This window comes from Chanos chanos, chromosome 12, assembly GCF_902362185.1.
Source record: "Chanos chanos chromosome 12, fChaCha1.1, whole genome shotgun sequence".
NCBI classification, from domain to species: Eukaryota; Metazoa; Chordata; class Actinopteri; order Gonorynchiformes; family Chanidae; genus Chanos; species Chanos chanos.
Genome location: NC_044506.1, coordinates 19923784 through 19945598, shown reverse-complemented (window position 1 = coordinate 19945598; position 21815 = coordinate 19923784). Strand labels below are relative to the sequence as shown.

The 21815-nt window shown below is 42.8% G+C and overlaps 1 protein-coding gene across 1 annotated transcript; it reads right to left on the bottom strand.

Annotated features, from left to right (window-relative positions):
• Positions 1-9399: 9399 nt before the first annotated feature.
• efna1a (ephrin-A1a) lies at positions 9400-21272 on the bottom strand. The gene is made up of 5 exons (XM_030789130.1): positions 21175-21272; positions 11820-12115; positions 10373-10438; positions 10205-10270; positions 9400-9521 (listed from the first exon to the last, which is right to left on the bottom strand). The coding sequence occupies exons 1-5, from the start codon at positions 21270-21272 to the stop codon at positions 9400-9402; spliced, it is 648 nt and encodes a 215-aa protein (XP_030644990.1).
• Positions 21273-21815: the final 543 nt, after the last annotated feature.

Below are 21815 nucleotides of genomic sequence, written 5' to 3'. Positions count from 1 at the left end.
AGCGTACACTCCGCTTCGGTAGGTGCTTGTGTGTCCGCTTGTGTGGCTGTACTCCGCATTTTAACCTAGAATAAGAACGTGTTTATCCAGCTTATGATTTGTGGGCTACGGCCAGGAAAAAGAAAAAAACCCACGATGCTGCGAGCAAGCGTCAGGCATAAGCGCTATGCTAGCACCCGAAAAGTAATGCCCATCGAGTCATTCACTGCTACTGCGTTGGTAAATGCATAAATGCAGGGGGACATTTTTTTCCCCATTGGACTGGGTCTGTCACCATACAGTTTTATTTTCGTCAATGAGAAGGCAATTATATGTTATCTAATGTGCACTCAATATTTCTGTTATTCAAATTCAATAAAACTCATTAATTGTGTATACTGTAGTCTAGTTTGTCGATTTCTTTTGCCACAGTAATGGTATTTGTTTCACTTTGGAGGTATTTAAAAGGTCTTAAAAGTGATTACATTTGTACTTAAAAATGTGCATCTGTCCTGGTTAGCCGTAAACAACATCTCTTAGCTGCTGTACCGTCGGCTGCCTTACGTCACTTCAGCGTTCCTAATGGCGGTGCGAATACAAACAGAAAAAAGCCCTAGAATGTATGTAGTTCTAGGGGAAGCTCCCCAGGGGGTAGTTCCTATCAAATTAGACCCTGGAACTGTTCGGTCCGAAAGCGCCTATAGTGACCATTTGGTTCTTGGTTACCTATCTGTCCAAGGACCCTTGTCCCTGATTGCTCAGTTTGTCTGGATGGCCAGGTCTAGGAAGACTGTTGGTGGTTCCAAATCTCTTCCGTTTAAGAATGACGGAGGCTACTGTGCTCTTGGGCACTTTAAATGTTGCAGAAATGTTCTTTTATCCTTCCCCAGAGCTGTGTCTTGACACAATGATGTCTCGCGGACAGTTCTCTTGACCTCATGGCTCAGTTTTCATTCTGACATACACCATCGACTGCGAGACCTTATATAGACAGGTGTGTGCCTTGCCTAATTATGTCTAATGAATGCATTACATTAGTCCAGTTCTGACTGGACTGATGCAATGCGTTCTACTGTACTGAGGTTCTCACTGGAACAAAAGAAAAAAATTGGATGCGTTGGATGTCCTGATCTCTCTTCTCTACATTGCTACTCTACTTTTAAATTCAATATGATTATACTGTAAATTACTGCGGCACACTCACAAAGTTCTGAATAGTCTAGCTCCCCAACAGCGGAATGATCTTTTGCTTCTTTACAACACACCTGCTTCGTGTTACAGGTTACTTCGCTGTTCTTACCATTGTAAGCACTCGAGTTGGCAATAGAGCATTCCGGCTGAGGACTCTTGGAAACCTGCAGACTCCCCTGGAGGCCGAACTACGATGCCAGTCACGCAGCCACTCGGTCTGTCACAGACAGGGTTCTGAAGGGGACACAGGCAGCACCCTGCAGGACAGATAAAAATAAATGTGACCTGCTGTGTCCTGCACAACATAGCCATGAAGCATGTCCTTCCTACACCGGAGAGGCCGTTCCAACTCATCCAGGCCTTCAGAAGCCCCCCCCCCTCCCTCCCCCCCCCCCCCCCCCCCCCCCCCACACACACACACACACACACACACACCGCACCCCACCCCGTGCAAAACCCTACTGCAGTGGGCACGTCGAGCCAGCATTTCAGCAAATCACCTCACATTCGCAGAGAACAAGGAGAATTACAAACTATTGTTGTTGTTTATTTCGAGACTGCAAGAGACAGATACATAGATAAACCTGCTCGGCACTGTGCCTGAGACCACTTCTTTCAGCTCAAAGACAAGACTCCGAATGCACCAACAAGCACCAAGTCTTTGGTCGACACCCCTTCTTGCCAAGGTTTTGTTTTTGTTTCTCAGTTCCAGGTTAAAACACCTTAGCTAACAAAATATTTTTTCGAGACTTTCTCTCCATGAATGCAACATTAATTAAACATTTATGTATTTACTGAAATGTAAACTGAACAAGTTTACAAGCTCTGGCATGTGTTCTCCTATAGCTTTACTTTAAACACTGAAAAAGTGAATCTGCCAGTTCTTTTACAATACAAAAGATAAATACCCTGACAAATAAGTACCCTGACACGTACATAAAACAACACCGTGCGTATTTAACATTCACTTTAGTGGACCATTTGAAACAGACCGTTAGAAACATCAGTTTAAACTTGAAATACAGCATCGCTTTTTTTTTTTTCCATGTTCTTCTTGCAGAGAATAAGTTTGTTTTTTTAACCTTCTTGTCAGAGAGGATAAGATATGCTAGTAGTAACAACGACGCTTGCTGTGGAAAACAATGTGTCACTGGAGTAGAGGTTGCCAGAAGAGCTGCAGGTACACGAAGGCAGCATTTGGCCTGCACGTCGACATGATGATACTTGCACTTACTGATTTTCTAGAATATTGAGTAGGTGGAAATTCAGGAAAGTGCAGTCCTGAGTGAGATTACGTCATGTTGTATAACCTGGGACAAGGACTCTCTCTTCTCCTGAATATTTAAAAGTGCACCAAATAGTCTATTTCTTTTGTAGAGGAGAACATGCAGTTGTCTGTGACTTTGCTTGCTCTCTCTCTCTCTCTCTCTCTCTCTCTCTCTCTGTCTGACTCCTGAGGTCCATGTGCTTTCACCGATCATAATTAAACAGCAAAAATGTTTAAACTGGAAAACTGTACGTATATAACATTGTAGCTGCGTTATCACATTTTGAATTAAGTATAAAGACCAGGGTTGTGGCTCAGTCTTGTGGATCATCTTAAACTAATGGGTTTTTTTTTTTTTTTGGTGCTCAGTAGCATTGTGACTATTTTCAGGGGTTTGTGAATCTGAATTACTTCCTCTGCCAGACAAAGTGACAAATGTCTTTTAATGTTCTTTGAGCTTTTTCTGTCTGTATGCCAGTCAAGTTCAGTGCCCTTAGTAAACCACCGGCATTGCCTAAGAGACGTCCTGGTAGCTGTGTAGTCAGCTCACGCTCATTTGTAAGGGCACCTGATTCTGTACTCCAAGGTCAGTAGCTCAAGGCTGAGTTGGAGCAAGTCTTTTTGATCAGTGCTGGTTCAATAGTGGCATGCAGCTCGGGGTATTGTTCCACAATTTCATCTCTTGAGTTTCAGACATTGTGGGCATGAAGAATGAGAGTGTGTGCTTTCGTATCTGTAGCATCTCCTGCTTGACCTCCAAGACATCAGCTGTTGCTATATTCTAGTGGAACAAAGAAACCACCTTTTGGATTTTTACAATGAGGAGGGACATCTGGCTGACTGTCATTGCTTTTTGTGATGCAAAATTGATGGTACGTGCAGAGCGTTCGACTTGTGGGCCCAGAGCGGCTTCACTGACTGTCTTTTTTTTTCATAAAATGCTCTGGCATTCTCTTGGTGTCACAGGAATTGTAATGTTAGTCCTCTCTGACACAGCCTCCTTCGTTTGTTTTTCCAAACCTCTCAACGTGCCCACCCCTCGTAAAAAGGGAGCGTGTTCACAGCACAGGGTTCATCCATATCCTCCCAAGCCATATTCTTAAAGGCGGAGTATTCGGAGGTTCGGGCACATCTGAGAATTCAGTACCTGACCAGACCCGTACAGCGTACTTAATTAGTGTCTACCACCTTCAGTCTTGTGTGCCTGCCCCACCCGACCAGAACATCCTCTCCAAACACCTCATGCTCTGTGCTCACGCAGGCATGTTTGGCAAGTACGTGGCACTCTGTCTGATTTTAAGCAGTCGGGTTCTCCACCATCTTTGTCCCTGGTCATCTTTTACTGTGACTGTTAATGAGTAGAGTTTGAGGGGCACCTATGAATGGTAAGTGATAAGTACCCATGGGTTCACCTTTTGAAGTAACTGCAAGGTTCACGTCCGTCCCACGCGTTTCTCTGCCACCTCGTCCCCTGTGCGTGCACAGCTTTCGGTAACAGATCCATATGACGGCGATGAATCGAAGCCTCTGATCTGAACATCCAGTGACAGCCAAAGGAATATGTTGAGTCCAGGTTTAGGTTTCTGCTCAAGGATTTACACGCACCCACTATGACTTAATTAATATGAATAGAACAGCTCGCTTAAAATTCAGCCTGTTTCGGATGTTTTTGTTTTAAAGAACAAGACAACTTTGATTCCTTTTTTTTGTCTCTTCTAATTAAGCTGCTGAAGTTCGTCTAATACTTTGTGGCCTCTTGATGTACAGCCACGCCAACCTACAATTTTTTCTTTTTAAAAATAGTAACAGGTACTGAACATTGTGTTTTCCTGAAACGACAGCCTTGACAGCCAATGGTTACTTGGTGTCAACAAAATTAGTCGTTCGAGGGATTTTTACAGGGCTTCACTAAAAGCCCTTGTCAGAGACAACAACAGAACTGTCTCAGTAAGAGGGAGAAATGAACGAACACTCAAATGAAGAACAGCTCACCTCAGAAAAAGGAACCTGAAATAAGCCACATCTGTTAAAAATCTAGTGATGAAGAATCACATCCCAATGAAGACAGGAGACGTGGCTGTTACAAGGGTAGGTACTATTTCTGATTCATGAGGCAATATGAAACATGCATTTAAAATACCCATACTTCTCTCTCTCTCTCTCTCTCTCTCTCTTTGTATTTAGTACTTTGTATTTCCCAGGCTTGGTAATGTATGTGATGATTCTTCAGAGAGGTATTTTTGTGTGTGTGTGTGTGTTTTCTGAGAACACTCCAAATACAATTAGGCTTCACTCATCCTTACAGTTTTACTCATCATAGGCACATCAGAGCTGCTCCCGGGGCAGTGATCAGATTCATTAAATGTTGTGATAACTGACATGCATCTAAAGATGTCGTAACACACCAGGACCAGGACTGGCTCTAGGCTATGAGAGGGCTTTTCAGTGAAACAAAATACAGCTATACAACAACTTTCCTCTGTCTGGGTTCATGTGCCTGTGCTATTTGTGTTGTCTTTAACTTTAGTTCTCAGTAATTAGACATGTCTTTCATTGTAAACAGTGCCTGCGGAAAGTTTTGAACATACAAGGTCTAGCTAGTTTGTTAACTGCTTAGTCGTAAAATTGATAGTCTTGAAATCATAAAAGTATGAGATATCTTATCCAACAGATATGTTTTTAGCGTGGCTTAGTAAACAATGATAATAAACAACATTATTAACACAAAATGGGAAGAAAATACCATCTACTGTCTTTTTTTCTATTTTCGGAGCTAAATGTCTAGTGGGATGACGCAGTAAATTCATGTGTGCGATAGCGATCTTATTTATTTATGTTGGATTGCAAAAACAATGAAACACAGTAATGTTCCATTATAAGGGAACCAGCTTTCCTCCTCTCTTCAGTAATGCAAGCTAAACTGCAATGACCGCGACTGTGCCATGGGTCTAGAGGCTATGTTTCGTGGTGGGTTCAGTGTGACTCTCTGGATCTGAGAGAATCTTTATTTTTAATATTGTTGGCGTGCAGTTCAGCCTCTCCTGGTTTGGCATCGTCTTGTCCTGAAATCCGATTTTGGCAAATGCAAATGCCAGTTACATGATTACCGCCGAATTGACAAAGTCTCTAGAGTTGCTAAACTTTGACCAGAACACTGTAATTGTTGTTGTTGGTCAAAAAATATCATTCACCTAATTGAATTATTGGCTCTGATATGATATACTTAACTGATATCGTTACAGCCTGATTTTGCTTTGTCACTATGTTAGATATGACAGACAGACAAAGCACCTGAGTACCTGGGCAACCTCACCTGAGTATTAAATGCAGTCTTCCATGTTATTCTCACTTACTGAATCCCAGAAAGCCAAGACACAAGGAAAGGATGAATTACTCAGACTCTTACAACTAGGCCCAGCATTCTCTAAGTCAAAATGTATATTTAACCCATGTCTGCAGAAATGACAGATGAGTAGATGGGCCAATCAAAATGATCAGCATCATTTATTCAAGTATCATTTGCACTGAACATTTGGAGGTTCTGCTGACGACCTACTGTTAATCTCTATGGTGAACCCTCCAAGTGAGTTCAGTTGGGTCTGTCTGTGTCGGCCTGATTTACGCACTGCACTTTGAAAACACACTGGGGAAGAGGCACAGGTCTAGTGTGACAGCTGGTCTTTCTATTACGGCTAATCGGCCATGAGAGAGTTACAATGGACAGTGAGAGAGAAAGGGAGAAGGGGGGGGGGTGTTGACATGAGGGATTTTATTTATTTACTTTGGATTATCATATGGAAAAGTGTTAGTGAGACAACAGAGTGACAGAGAGCAATAGAGAGAGAGAGACAGAGAGAGTGTGCTGCTCTTTCTGATATGGCTAGTGAGGGGAACCAGTGGACAGTGAGAGGGAAAGGGAGAGAGAGAGAGAGAGAAAGAGAGAGAGATGGGAGACACAATGAAAAGGCAGAAGAGTTGAAGATGGGACACAAGATATGTTTGCGAGGAAGAGGCGGACAAAGAGCTCGAACGGAAGAAAAGAAACAGAGAGTTAAGGATAAAGGGGAGGTGACCCACCACTCTGACACACCTCTGACATCTTACTATTGTTGTCCTTTCCTGCTACAGTACAAAGGAAGTTCACCCCTTTTTTTGACATATGGGCTCATTTTGACAACTGCTCTCTTGACAACAGTGTTGAAGTCTACTTTGTTAACAGGAAAGTTCACCCCTGGATGTGTGAAGCAAAATTGTCAGCAAAATCCAAGAAACAGATTTTCTATTTTCTGTTGAAAAAGAAACGAAAAATGGAGAGCCAAGATCTCGTTTCCAAAAATATTTATTTCACATTAGAATCATACATTAATTACATTTATCAAACATGTCTCTCTTGTTGTCATATAACCCTCTATATATACATAAATAACTTCTCAAACACACACACACACACACACACATATATATATATATATATATATTTATATATATACAAAAATACGATACTCATGGAAAAAATATTTTGGTGCAACTCAGTAATAGACTCACGGTCATGTCAGTTGTACGGACAACTCGAGTTGACCTTCAACTGATACATTAAGACACTGTGTTGTCTCGTTCAGCTGTTTTTCTTTCTTTCTTTCTTTTTTTGCAGTGCAAAGAGGAGTGAGTGAGTGTGAGTGTGTGTGTGTGTGTGTGTGTGTGCACTAACAAATGCAGGTTTTTCAAAGCACCCATCTGTATTTGGTTGAGTGTCTGGATCCTTAATCAGCAGATATGAACGTACACATGAAGGACTCTGTAAGACTGATTGTGCCAGCAGTATAAAATATCCATCATTTGAAACACTGTGTATGACCATCCCACCTGCTGTTCAACATTTAACACACTACATATATATATATTTATATATATATATATATATATATATATATATATACACACATACATACATACACACACATCACATAACACACTCCTCCATCTTAGGGTGGATTTGGCAGAAAAGCTTAGATTCTCCTCATTTCACCTTCTCTGTCTCTCTCATACAAACACACACACACACACACACACTGTTGTTCTCATTCACGCAGAAACACACAAAGTGGTCCTAACTCATGTTTTTGTCAAAAAGTAAACATTAATACAGTAATTTTGTCAACTGCAAAAAACATCATAAATTATTTTTTAAATGTGCATTAGGCAATGCAACATATCTCTATTTATGTGTATGTGTGTATTTGTTGTATTGAGTGTACGTATTATAGTGTGTGCGCGTATGTGTACATGAACAGCTATCCTTGTGAGGACCGGTTTGAGTTTTAGACCTTGGGGGTGAGACATTTTGGCTGGTCCTCACTTCTTCAAAGGGCTATTTGAGGGTTAAGACTTGGTTTTAGGGTTCAGGTTAGAATCATGTTTAGGTCAGGGTTTGGTGTAAGGGTTTGGGTTAGGCATTTAGTTGTGATGGCTGAGGTTAGGATAAGGGGCTAGGGAAGGCATTATGTCAATGAGTGTCCTCACAAAGATAGAAGTACAAGTATGTGTGTGTGTGTTAGGGGTGGATGACACTGCCCAGAATTCATATCATGGTTATTTCTCACATTCTGCACGATACTGATATTGCATATGATGTAAAAAACATACAGGGTAGGGTTCACTTCTAAAAGCACACTGTTGCAAAATTGTTACTGGACACTTCTTTCTATAAATCAGTGAAATCAAGGTTACGGCATTGAGGTGAGAAAACAGGGGTAAAATAAAACTCCCTTGGCCAGAGTGTTTACTCAACACTGCTCACCAGCCTCGACTGTTGCCTCACTTAATGAATGTGAAATATTTTTCACTCGTCAGGCTTATCTGGGTCTTCAGCTGTAAGTGAACTGATAAATTAGGAATCGACGCTGGCAGATTACCTCGTGAAGTACCTGTTTGAAAATACGTATTCGTCTGTTTGAAATACTTGCGCTGTACACACACACACACACACACACACACGCAGACACACACAGGAGCGCAGACACACACACGTGCAGACACACACACATGTACACATATCTGGGATTTGATCTTGAATTTCTCAACAACAAAACTATATTTAGACCTAAGCTTAATCTAGGTTTTGATGTTTTGGTTGAAAATGAAAATATATGCAGCCAGACACCAGATCTAAATGTGTTATAGCAGAGTTTTCATCATATGAAAACCACATCGTATCATATCAGCGAGATGGCATGAAGCATGCCCAGCATTCACTCTCATCGCCATGATACCACCCACCCCTGGGCTGTGTTGGTGTATTTTGTATTGTGTGTGTGTGTGTGTGTGTGTGTGTGTGTGTGTGTAAATTCCCTGTACAAGTGCTGTGTTAAGCACGTTGTCCGTTTTTTCAGGACAAAGGCCTGGGCGAACCTTGTCTGACTGATGCTACATTTAAGGATCAACACTGTCTTTAACAGTCGGACTAAGACTCTATAATACAAGATAATACTACAGGTTTCAGAAATGTACACATTTGTACAGACACTGTTGATTCTTTGGCTCATGATGTTGTCCGTGTCTCCCTTCTTTTTATATATAACACCTTTCTGAGGAGTTTGGACAACATTTCAGTTCTATTTTTTTTTTCCAGTTTCCAAAGGTTTGTCAAACAAGTTATGCTTGAGAAGCAAAAAGGGGGGAATCTCATCTTTTTTATCTTTCTCGAAAAGTAATCCTTCAGGAAGAATACTGATGTTTTTTTTTTTTGTTTTTTGTTTTTTTTTTTTTTTTTACAAGGGGACAAGTCTTCTTAGGTCTGGTCCACCATCTTGTTTTGTTCACATAGTGCTGGAGTGCTGCTTTAACTCCCTTCCTCAGGGGGCACACACGTTCCCCTCTAAAAAAATTAAGTCAGCAAAGGCCTCTGTCCATATAAAATGTCTGGGGAGAGGTTCCCGGTGTAGAAAGTTCCACTGGAGTTCCCATTATAAGATCAAGAGGGTACAGAGGGGAAGCAGCATGGAGAGGACTGACAGAGCTGCTACAGCCCCTGCTGAGTTTTTTCTCACACTCTTCTGGATATCGGGCAGGACGACCTCTGGGTCATCTGTGGAGGAGAAGGCAAAACAGAAACTAAACCCAGGGTCATATTTTATGAATGCGAATACATTTAAATTTCATCTCTCCCGCGTCTCTTAACGACACGTGCATCTTATTTGGCAAAAACGATTGCCGGATCCATAAAATACTGCTGTCTATTTGTCCGGTTACAGACAGTCTCTAAAAGAACCAATGTGGCTGCCGTAGCCAATGATTATGAGTCGTAGAGATGTGGAAGTGAGCTGCATCACCTTGAACACACTGACCAATCATAATCAAACTCTATGGCGTTTCTCCCTCCTCTTAACTGCAATCTATGGTCCATGCCGCATAATGCTCAACTCTTTTTATCTTCAGTAATGGTTTGACCTGGACTTGTCTGATCTTCATCTATAGCCTAGCCTGCACATAGACTGTCATACACGACAACATGGATTCTTTGATAACATCACTTCCTGTCTGTGTTCTCCATAATGTCAGTAATACACAAAGGTGTCATCCTGAATCGCTGCTGCAAGCATGTTACGGGTACCAGCGTGATCTCTGCTTCCGGCTCTAATGAACTGACTAACCATCTCTGATGCTAAAGCCACAGTACGTTAACTGGACCTATGCTGCAATCACCTGCCCTAACTTACGTGAGGCAGAGCTACTTTAGTGAACTTTAGTGATGAACTGTAGCGTGTGTACCTGAAGGTAGTCTGTTGGAGGGGTTGTGTGCACCTCCTCCGGTCGCCACTCTGGCTTCCTGGGAGCCTGGGAGCGAGACACAGAAAAGACGACATGAAAACCTTCGTTTTTTTTTTGCCGACCGTGAGACCAGATCTCCATCCCCAAAACCACAAGAGCAGCGCTTACCGTCAGCAGCGACCACATCCACCCTGAGCCGCAGGCACTCCCGCCCGTGATGGTGCAGCGGTTTGGCTGTGGGGCAGAGAGGGTGAATGAATGGACAGATAGCAACACACAGGAGTGGGGGGGAGGAGGATAGAGGGATGAAACAGACGAGTACGGACAATCAGCGGCGAGTCAAAGCGCCTTACTGTCCTGATTGCGACCCCCCCCCCCCCCCCCCCCCCCCTTTCGATCTCACGTCTACGGGTGTTTTTTTTTTCCTACAGTAAAACGGCAGGCAGTAAGTCTTATTTGTTTGGAGAGACACTCTGTCTGCAGGGTTTAAGGCCATAGATACCGAACATGATGATTTTCACGTCAATCAATTTTTCTACTTACTCAGCTCGCCGCTACGAGGAGCTGAAAACCAAAAATCAAACTATGCTTATAGGAACAAATTTAAACATGTGGGCGCTATAGGGACCCAGTGAGCAACACTCAGTCTGTTTAATGATGTGTGACAGTGCTGGACTACAGTCAAAACTGAACAGGGAATTTTTACACACACACACACACACACACACACGTATATTTCTGCTTCTGCTTCTGTAGCAATTCATATTTTTCTCAGGCCCTTTGTTATGATTGCTGCTGTGCGGATACTTTTAATTATGCGACTAAATGTATTATTTTCTCCTGGTTCTCTTTTTCCACTGCGTCCCTAGACAACTCTGTTTTCCCCGATGGACTAAAATTTGGTCTGTTTGGTCTGTTTATGTTGTTTCCTAAATGTCTGCCCCCACAGGTCAACACGGGTCACTCTTCACTTACGAGCCAAGAGCACAGATCGGCATAAACATAAGAGGACCTGTTCATTACAGATTCAGCCAAAAGACTCCTGTTTGCCTCATTCCAGCTAGTACTGCAATGAACCCGACACTCAGCCTTAATGTTCCTGAGCAACGAATCTCAGACATAAACGCATTAACATGAACTTTTTCCTGTTATGGCCAGGCTCTCAGCACAGCTCTGTGTTCCTGATGTATTTCACTGGATTGATGCGTTTCATCGAAATATTGAATTACTGCAGCCCTGCAGCAATGTGAACCCGACATGTACTCTGTTATTCGATTCAACTAATTAACTAACATCATAAGCCAAAGAGAGAACTTAAGTTTAATCGAGTTGTTTAGTGCTTGATGGATGTTAATACTCAGTGCGTGTATTCCTGCGCGCTATAAATTCTCTCCGATAAGGCGAAGACTTCTCTCTGTATTTTGGAACGGGGTGGGATGGTGGTTTCCGGAGGACGAACTGAACATGCATCAGTGAAATGTTGTTTTATTTTTTTTTCTAAACTTAGAAATAAAACTGTGATTTTATATGTATCACCACCCCTACCGTTCCTTATTATATCTAGAACTGATGACCAAAGAGTATGATCTGTTTTTTTTTTTTACTCTGTACTCACATATGTAATAGTAGCTTTCTCCCTGGCGAAACTCCTTGCCCAGTGTGAAGGGTGTGAAACGCTGAAATTTCTCGGAGAACTTCTCTGGCGCGTGCGGTGCAAAGGGGTGGCCGCACTCCCAGCGCATCTGGTCGTAGGACTGCGGCCGACAGGCCTCGTAATCCTCCTTTTCCACCATGTACAGAACATAACGCTCGGCATCCTGGGACTGGACCTCGCCCAGCGGGTAGTGTGGGCACACTATGTCCAGGTAGTCATTCAGTCGCACCTCCACCCTGTAGCTGTCCCTCAGAAACCTGAGAGAGAGAGAGAGAGAGAGAGAGAGAGCACAAGTCATTAACATTTATTCATCACAAACGCGGCCTAGATAGTTGAGGCAAGTCTAATGGTTTTAAATTCCACTTGTCGAAGTGAAATGCTACGTGCGTGAGTACAAGGCAAATAGAAAATTTTGACAATGACATAAAGCAAAGTGAATTGTGAAAGAAAATGTGAGTGAGAGATGACAAGGCTGTGAGGATTGGGCCATTGTCATTCTGAAGCTATTGAGAATGTGTAGGTTTTTCTTTCTTTCTTTCTTTCTCTCTCTCTCTCTCTCTCTCTTTCTGTTTAGCATGAATCGCAGAGTCCTGTCTGCAGTCTCAATCTTATCTCATTTTTCACCAGCTTTTTGGATTGATCACACAGAATGAGCTCAAAATCAGCTGGGAAATCAGAGAAAGAGAGAAAATGATGAAGAAAAACGAGTGAAAGAGAGAGAGATGGCCAGACTGATGAGAAAGTTCGACTCTTCGGGGATCATGATAATGTGAAGCCGGGGCCCAGGAAAAGTGGTGGAGGCGTGAGTATGAATATGGATGAACAATGGCATCGATTCAGAGAGAGAGAAGAGAGGGAGAGAAAGAGAAATAGTAAAAGTGGAGGATATGATGCGGAGGATGTGTGTGTGTGTGTGTGTGTGTGTGTGTTTTCATTGATCTCATTGCTAATGTCTCATTAACACGGATGACATTCGAGCACCATCATTCACACACACACACACACACACACACACACACACACACACACACACACACACACACACAGAACAAAACACATAAACAGGCATGCTGAAGAATAACTGCTGAAAAAACAGATAGATGCCAAACAAAAAGACAAATCACTATTGTGTTTGCATCTACTGACACAGTCTCCTTCTTATTATAGATACACACACATCCTGTCTGTCACTGGTCGGGGCTACATTGCCCTTTTCAATACACACACACACACACACACACACACGTATGTGTAGGGAATGGAGACAGACTGTCTGCTTCTCCTCCCTCTCTCCACTCCTCCCCTTGGTTTTCAGCCTCCTCAACCTCATTGGCAGTGCTCACACCAACATGTAAACATGTGTGTGTGTGTGTGTGTGTTTGTGTGTGTGTGCACGTGTCATGTATTGGTATCTTTCTGGGGACCGAAAGTCCCGAGTAAGATAGCTTAATGTGACAAAAGCGTCTGGTGGGGACCAAAATGCTGGTCCCCACTAGGAGAACAACATTCTTCTAGACTATATTGTTGTTATTGATAAAACAAAAAGTGTCAAAGCATTTCTTTGGTTAAGGTTAGGGATAGGGATAGATTAGTATTCCTCAGTTACAGGATAATGGGAGTCAATGGGAAGTCCCCACTAGGACATGAATACAAACATGTGTGTGTGTGTGTGTGTGTGTGTGCGTGCTGCTAAATAAAACATATTTAATGAATTTTTACTGAAACCATATTATTCCTCCCTCACATGCATTTTCTCTTTCTTTAATTTTATTTTATGAAGAAACACGCCAGTATGTGATGGATGGTGACTGGATGATTCACTGGTCAATGAAGAGAATTTTTATGGTCAGGTCTTCAAACGGTCAAGTCTTTGAATGGTCAGGTCCTCAAACGGTCATGTCTTTAAACGGTCAGGTCTTTAAACGGTCAGGTCTTTAAACGGTCAGGTCTTGTGTTTTCTTCCATGTGTCTCTCCACATATCCTCCATTGGTTTTGTCCTTTTAAAATGTACACAGTCACATCTCTCCTGCCCCATTTACTTTCTTATTTATTTTTTCAGACGATCCTTTGCCATTGTTTGATAAGATTAACCCTCTGCCCATGTCATCTTTTCTTCTACCTCTCTCTCTCTCTCTCTCTCTCTCTCAGTCTCTCTCTCTCTCTCAGTCTCTCTCTCAGTCTCTCTCTCAGTCTCTCTCTCTCTCACTCTGTCTCTCTCTCTCTCTCTGTCTCTCTCTCTCAGTCTCTCTCTCACTCAGTCTCTCTCTCTCTCATTCTCTCTCTCTCTCATTCTCTCTCTCTCTCATTCTCTCTCTCTCTCTCATTCTCTCTCTCTTTCTCTGAAGGGAGAGTTTCATATACATATCCAATAGCAAGTCCGTCTGTAATATCTCATATAATTCTTGTTTAACTGTTGTACTCAGTTTAAAAAGTTATTTTTTTGTATTTTTTATGTCATTACAGTGTGGAGGAAAACCACATGTTAAAGCCTTATTAAAAGCTGTTTGTTGTATGGACCCAATATGTTCACCAAAAGGCGTGTCAGTGGGAATTCAGTTAAAACACAAAAGGGGCATTTGAGGGAAGTAAACCCATAGGGGGGTAATTATGCTGCCCCGCCCTGACCCCCTTGGTTCAGGAGCTTGTGAGAGGGAGGAGGGGAAGAGCCTCACTGAGGATCACAGTGGGTCCTGAGGGGCCTTATTGTGGAGACGTTACTGTGACACATCAGTGATTCAGACTATACAGACACTGTTTTTTATTCTTTACGTGTGCCTGCCTCTCTCTCTCTCTCTCTCTCTCTCTCTCACTCACTCACTCACACACTCACACAGTCATGACTAGGTCTCTCCTTAACACTGACAGATTGACACATGGCTGCTGCTCCTAATTTGTTACGGAGGTTCTCTCTCTCTCTCTCTCTCTTTATGAGCTGAAGGCTGAATGTGTTCTGAGCTTTTCGAGTGACTGGTTGAACTGTGACGGCTGTTACGTAAGGTAAAGATGGAGGTCAGTGTGAGAGCGCGCGCGTGTTTTAGTTTTACGAAGCACATGCACGAATTCCTCGGTTTTGTTTTATATGCGTTGTTTAAAATACTTATGAGGTCGTGTTCACCTTTTCAAAAGTTCTTATCTCACACTTTTTCCACATTTGGGCTTTGATTTTTTTCCCCTGCCCTCTGGCCATCCCTTATTCCATCCATTCATTCTTTCATCTCTCTAGTCTGTCAGCCACTGGAATGCTGGAACCGGGGGTCGAGGGAGTGGGGGAGCTCAATTAGATGAGGAAATTTTACAAGTCAGCACCAAAGAACCCAACACACACACACACACACACACACACTTTTGTCCTCAAAGCCCATGTTTGTGGTTAAGGTAATTGCTATTAAATGCATGGTGCACACAGAAACGCATTCATTCCTCTCAGTGTTAACACTTTCATCAGTCCTAACCCCACTGCTCCAGTTCTCTCTCTCTCTCTCTCTCTCTTTTTCTCTGTGTGGTTTTAATTCTTCTGAGAGCACATGAGCTGCTGTTCCAGTTGAATGAGCCGGAATGCAGAGGGGCTGTCCGATTGGGGCTCGGTACAGGTCCGGGATTAGCACATGCTCCATTCAGCGGCATCAGACCCTAGCTAATGCTGAGACTTACAGCAGTCCAGAGAGAGAGAGAGAGAGAGAGAGAGAGAGAGAGAGAGAGAGAGAGAGAGATGCTAGGGGGCCTCCAGGGCCAGGGGCTCATTGTTCACAAACACTGATCGAGGAACAGAAGCCAGAGGTGTTTGAGTTTGAAAGAAAACACAAAGAAAGTAAGAGAACACACACACACATAGCTCTCCCTGAACTTCAAATCAAAAATGCTTTACACTTTGCCTTCCATCAGTTTAGAAATACATTTGGAAACAAGAACAAGAGTGAGAGACAGAGACAGAGAGAGAGAGAGAGAGAGAGAGAGGTTTGATGCAGCACAATAACTGCCCCACACATTTTAGCCACCTCTAGTCTCTGTAGGTCAACACTTTCATCTTTTTCTTCAATCCTTCCTTCCATCCACCCATCCATCCTTCACTTCTGTCAATTCTCTTCTCCAAATCACTCAATAAAGATTGAGATTCTGCATTCATCTTGCCCCCTCTTAACTGCCCCTAAACCGCTCTAAGCCAATCAGACCTCTGCTCACTGGAATGTGAGGTATGTGGTTAGTGACCTGTGTTTGCAGACTGCGTTTGCCCATGCTGTTTCCATGGATACTAATATGGTCCAACTCTTGGTGAGCCTCCCTTCATACATAATCTTCCACAGCAATCTTTGCTTTCACTTCTGTGCGCGTGTGTATGTGTGCGTATGTGTGTGTGTGTTTGTGTGTACACTTTCCTCATCAATCTCTTCTTTTTTTTCCCCTCTGTCTTTTCATGTGCCCTTTGTGTGTCTGTCTCATTGCTCATTCTGTCAGATTCCCTTTCAAAACATTTTAACCCTTTCTTTTCTGAGAGGTACTGAGATGACAAATTGGTACTTCTGATCTCTTTTTCATTAACAGGCTAAAATGACATTACTCTCTACATTTTTTTCCCTCTCTGAACTGATTTGGTCCAAATTAAGACTGCGGGCCACAGAAATAACTCCTCAGAAAACTCTCCCACCTCCTCTCCGAGATGAGAGAATGTTCAGTTTGTCTGATCCAAATCCAAAATCAGGAAACTGCACTTCTCCAACAGTAATCTGTGACCAATGAATGTTTGATTTGGGTTCAGCACAAGTCAGTAAGCTGGTCTTCTTACGGGACTAACTATTGTTTTTTCATGTTTTTTTTCCCAAACACTACTCAGAGTTTAATTGAGAATTTTCTCTCTCTCTGTGTGTGTGTGTGTGTGCATGCGTGTGTGTATGTGTGTGTGTGTGTGTGTGCATGCGTGTGTGTGTGTGTGTGCATGCGTGTGTGTGTGTGTGTGGATGATAGAGACAGACAGTAAGAAAGCAAAGCGTTCTCTGACCATGGCCTCAACAGGAAGTCAGCCAAACACATTATTAGTCATGACCTCTACAACAACATGCACGTGTCTGTGCTAAGAACTGTTTAAAGGCAGGTTTAATCTCCATAAGGACAAACAAAAACAGGGATAACAAAACAAAACTACACTGGAGTCAGCTTCTGACAACAAAAACAATGCCAACAGATTCACTGCTGTGGACACAATCAGTATGCCACCATCCCATTCTCCAGCAAAGAATCAGAAATTACTCGGAACACAAATACAAACACAAACACTTCATGAGAAAACCAATAACACTATTGTGTCCGAATAAACAACCATCATTAGCAGTGGGTCGGTACGCAGCCAGAAAACCTGCCCATTAGCGTGCATGAGTGTGAGAAAGGTTTTGTTCACTGTGTCTACAGGAAGAAGTGAGTTTCCTGGAAAAGACTCAACCAGGAAATTCACACTCTGTAGGGAACAGGCAGTCTCAGTCTCTCTCTCTCTTACTCTCTCTCTCTCACACACACACACACGAACACACACACACACACACACTTAGCACTGCCACTGTGAAAAAAAAAAAAAAAATCATTGTCCGTCTGTGTCCTGCATACTCAATCAGGTCCTCCATCTGGTTTCATGCAGGAAGAATTCTCAAAAAAAAAAAAAAGTTCAGACACTAGCCAAGGAGTGACTGTAAATGTACGTGGCAATGCATACTTACATGCAGAGATCACTAGGCTCACTGGACCTAAATATTACCAGTCTGTCATTGGTTGAATTTTCCAAAATTCACCAAGCAGAGAGCAGGCACTTGGATTATGGAGTAAAGGAGGAAGAGAGAAGCGCACTAAGCCTCCCATGCCACCCCACCCCACCCAACCCCACCCACAGCTCAGGGGGGGGAGGCGGGAGGGTCACTGTGTCACTAGGGGGCAGTAAGGGTAGGGAACAATCCAGAAGAAATCTTAATCTATCTCTCTCTCATTCTCGTTCACTGTGAAAGTAACTGGGGAACAAAAAAAGAAAAGAAAAAAAAAAAAAAACCAAGGAAAAAACAAAATTACATTAACACAATGTGGCCAGTGTGAGGCTGCTGCAGGCTGTATCCTAGCAACAAACTCACTGCATATAACATTAGGCAATCAGTGGTTTCCAGTCACTGTGACAGACCTGCTGCTAGGACGTGAGAGTGCTGGAGCGACTTGATTTCTTCTTCTTGTTCTTTTTTTTTTTTTTGCACTTTTCCATGGCCATCTGCACATTAAGCCCCACTCACAGACTCTTAATATTGTGTTGCCAGTCTGTTCAATATACTGGCCTGTAACATCAAACATACATTAGTACCGATATTAAGTCGCCTAGAGTGTTCTGTTTGCCATGACCTAACCACAAACATCAAAATAACTGAATCATTTCATATAGTGTGCTGGTAGTTAATTGACACAAAAAGTAGGCGATGTTATCTTTTTGCTAATGCATCCAATCCACACACACACACACACACACACACACACACACATTTTAATCAGTTCTTCCAAAGTGGGTTTCACAGTCTCTTGCTCTGACGGGGTCACAAAGAGAGTGTGGGGGAGGAACAATGTGCTAATGTTTTAATGGCCACAGCCGCGATAACACCAGACAGAACGACTGAAAGGCTCGGAGGGAGCAGACCGCGCTTACAGAGAGTGCAAATGGTTACAGTTGCCAATACTGATGAAAGATCGCGCAGAGAGAAAAAAAAAAATCTTTTCTTTCTTCTTTTACAATGAGGAGCAGTGAATAAAGGAGTGAAGAGGGGGTAGCATGTAAGGATGGAATAAAAGGTAGAGAGACAGGGTGGAGGAAAAAGAGGGAGAAAGAATGAGGGTAGACCCGAGGTGGTGTAAAGAAAGGTGGATTGAGTGGCACCCTCCCACACCCCATTCACCACATCAGACCACCACAGCGACAGAGAGAGTGAATGGCACTTCATCTCAACTCTCTCTCTCTCTCTCTCTCCCTCTTTTTGCCTCCATCCTCACACACACACACAGAGGCTGTAAAGACAGCAACAAACATGAAAAAGCAGATGAAACTCTTGAATGAAAAAGTCTGAAAAGTCTGAAAATGAAACAAGACTGTCACTCAAACTTACACACATACTGAATGACAGACCGTGTGAACAGCTCTTCATTTCCCCATGAACTCTGACCTCTGATTGGTCACAGCAGTGCAGCGCTCTGTTTAATGGCAACGCGTGAAAGGGGTTTCCTAATTTGGGTGGAATGCCGAACAAAAACCACTTACTGAGCTGATTTAGCAACAAAATATGAGTAAACCAGAGAAAACCTGCGTTTTCTGGACTGAATTACTGAAAGCGGCCATAGAAATAGGTCTTTGGGAGCTAAACGATGACAAAACAGGCAGAGAGATAAAGGTTAAAAGAGGTGAATAGCACAGGGAGAAGCTTTGACAGTTCGACTGAAACATATGAGAGACAGAATTGGGAAAGAGGGTTCAAGAAGAATGAACAACAAAAAAAAAATTCAGTTTTGTGCCAAGACACTCTGCCAGAGACAGGTAGTGTTGGTGAGAGGGGAGTGCCAGGTACAGAGAGAGAGAGAGGGGGGGGGGGGGGGTTCGTCATGTTTTACTCATAAAATAAAACTCTGAGACAGCAGTGAGATGGCTGAGGAATGGGGGGCTGTGGAGTGAATGTGAGAACGGATGATAATCAAGAGAGATAGGAAGACAGAAAAAGAAAGAGAGAGAGAAAGACACTCTTGACCCACTCAATAGTCTCATAGTGTGTAACCAAGATTGAGGTAGAAAGTTCAGAATTGTGTGTGTGTGTGTGTGTGTGTGTGTGTGTGAGTATGCTTATATGACTCATTTAACCTGGCATTCTATCACACACACACACGCGTGCGCACCAAACGCAACTAATGTCTGGTAGTGTTCAGGTTTGCATTGAAACAATGCATGTAATAACACATACGCTCTCACAAGCTAAGACAAGAAGAGAGCGAGTGAGCGGTGAGCGGTAAAAGACCACTGAGAGCGCTGCCAGAGACTACATGTTCAGGCTGAAACAGGACACACTTACGCTCGCGGGCACAGCTGACCCCTGACTCAACTTGCCCCAAGACTGACCCAATGATACACACGGGCTGAGAGTGACAGACAAGCAGGAGGAAATTTTATCAAAACACACACACACACACACACATATACCAAAACCACAAAATGACAGTGTATGTCACCAGATGAAGCAATTAACTTCCATCCTGCCAAGTGAGAGGAACAGTTTGGGGACATATAGCCCACTGGTTGATGTCATCTCAAGGACAGATTAAACTAAACTGAGAAGAAAATATTTCCTCGGGCTTAATTTTCTGCAGATATAAGGCTGAGACTTGGAACGAGTTAGGGGTGGCGGTGTCTCTGGTGTTCAGTAAAAATAGCGCATGCCAATACTTATTTTCAGAAATGATTATCGTTCTTATGTTTACATAACTCTTCCATCAGCCAGTGTAAATGATCTCTTCGTCCACCATTCCGCGCAAACGGCTTTCACAGCACTGAAGGTGAAGATGGTTGCGTTTGCGTTTTGTACGAGCGCGTGTGTTCACGTTCGCTTGCATGATTGATTAATCCTAAACAACTCCGCCTTTAAGCTGGCTACAGTTTATTTTCTGTTCGTTACCCCTCCCCCAACAAACAGACAAATTTTAATTTGACTTGATCTTCCAGAATGTGTGAGTTTTTATTTGATAAATATGTGTTTAGGCATTTTAGTCTGTGCTCTGCTCGACCCCTAAAATACGGACCAGCATAGCCACTCGTATTGTCCCATCAACTAAACACAGCGTAAACAGAAAACACATATGATAAGATAGTTTTGACTGCGTCGTCTGTTATGTTGCGAGCAAAGAAAAGTTTTTACTCCGATTTCTTGCTCATGTCCATGTCAGTCATGTCACCTCTAATGATTGTGGCAACAAAGCGCAAACACTGCATAGGTACTAAAACGCTTATTTGTTTACAACGAAAGAAGTCGGGGTGCACATTACAACTCCGTTCAGGCTGACTTCAGCTGCTCAATTAATTCATTCATTGTACTTGACACAGGTATCAATGTGCCACTGAGAACTTTTGTGTTCTTATTATAATTGTGTCGTTTTTCCGAGTTCAAGCTCCACTACGTGCTCCTTCAAAAAGTTTACAACCCCAAAAACTCGAGATCGAGATCTTCAGTTACAGGTAAAAGTCTCGAGGATACATCAGGGTATAGGTAATACACTGTAATACACTGAATGGCAACAAACAACAAAGAATGGCGATGTCCCACTTACTTGGGGTTGGTGCTATTCCAGAAGACGCTGTGCCTGTCGGCAGAAGACAGCCAAGCGCACACACTTGCAACGATGTACAGGGGCCACAACAAATTCATTGCGGCCAGCTACCGACAGCGCGTTTCACTTAAAAAGTTTCAGTATCCGCGTCCTCAAGTCGTGGAACCTGATCCTTAATGTTTCTATACCCTAACAAAAACGAGTGTTAACGAGTGGAATGAAAACTCGCGGCTGGATAAATGTTTTGGAGAATAGTAAAACGATGCGTTTCAATTACCGCATCACCGTCCGAGAAGAGCAAAACACCTACTAGTACGGGCTGTCGGTTTTGTTGGATACTTACCACATCAGACCACGCCCATATTTAAGCAAAAGACCAATGGCTGAAGAATCCTAAGCGTCCGTCAAAGAAGAACATGTAGAAACGCCCTCTACGGCTCACTGTGCAGATGATGGACGGTGTCGTTCTGTGAGGGCTTTTTTTTTTTTTTAACGTTTTGAAGTTGTCATTACATTTTCCAAGTAAGTGAACTAGGAAATTCCACGTTACTACGATTAAAAAAAACATTGGTCTCATGAGGGATAAACATGTTTTTATTAATTTACAATCTGGCCAATCTGTAAATTATTTTCAAAGAGCA

What these genes read in the sequence shown, in the direction of transcription:
- efna1a (XM_030789130.1), bottom strand. Translation starts at nt 21,272, where the DNA reads ATGAATTTGTTGTGGCCCCTGTACATCGTTGCAAGTGTGTGCGCTTGG. An exon ending in AGAAAGCTACTATTACATAT is followed by an intron (nt 10,439 to 11,819) that starts GTGAGTACAGAG and finishes TCTGCCCCACAG; the next exon opens with CCAAACCGCTGCACCATCAC. An exon ending in CTCCAACAGACTACCTTCAG is followed by an intron (nt 9,522 to 10,204) that starts GTACACACGCTA and finishes TCTCCTCCACAG; the next exon opens with ATGACCCAGAGGTCGTCCTG.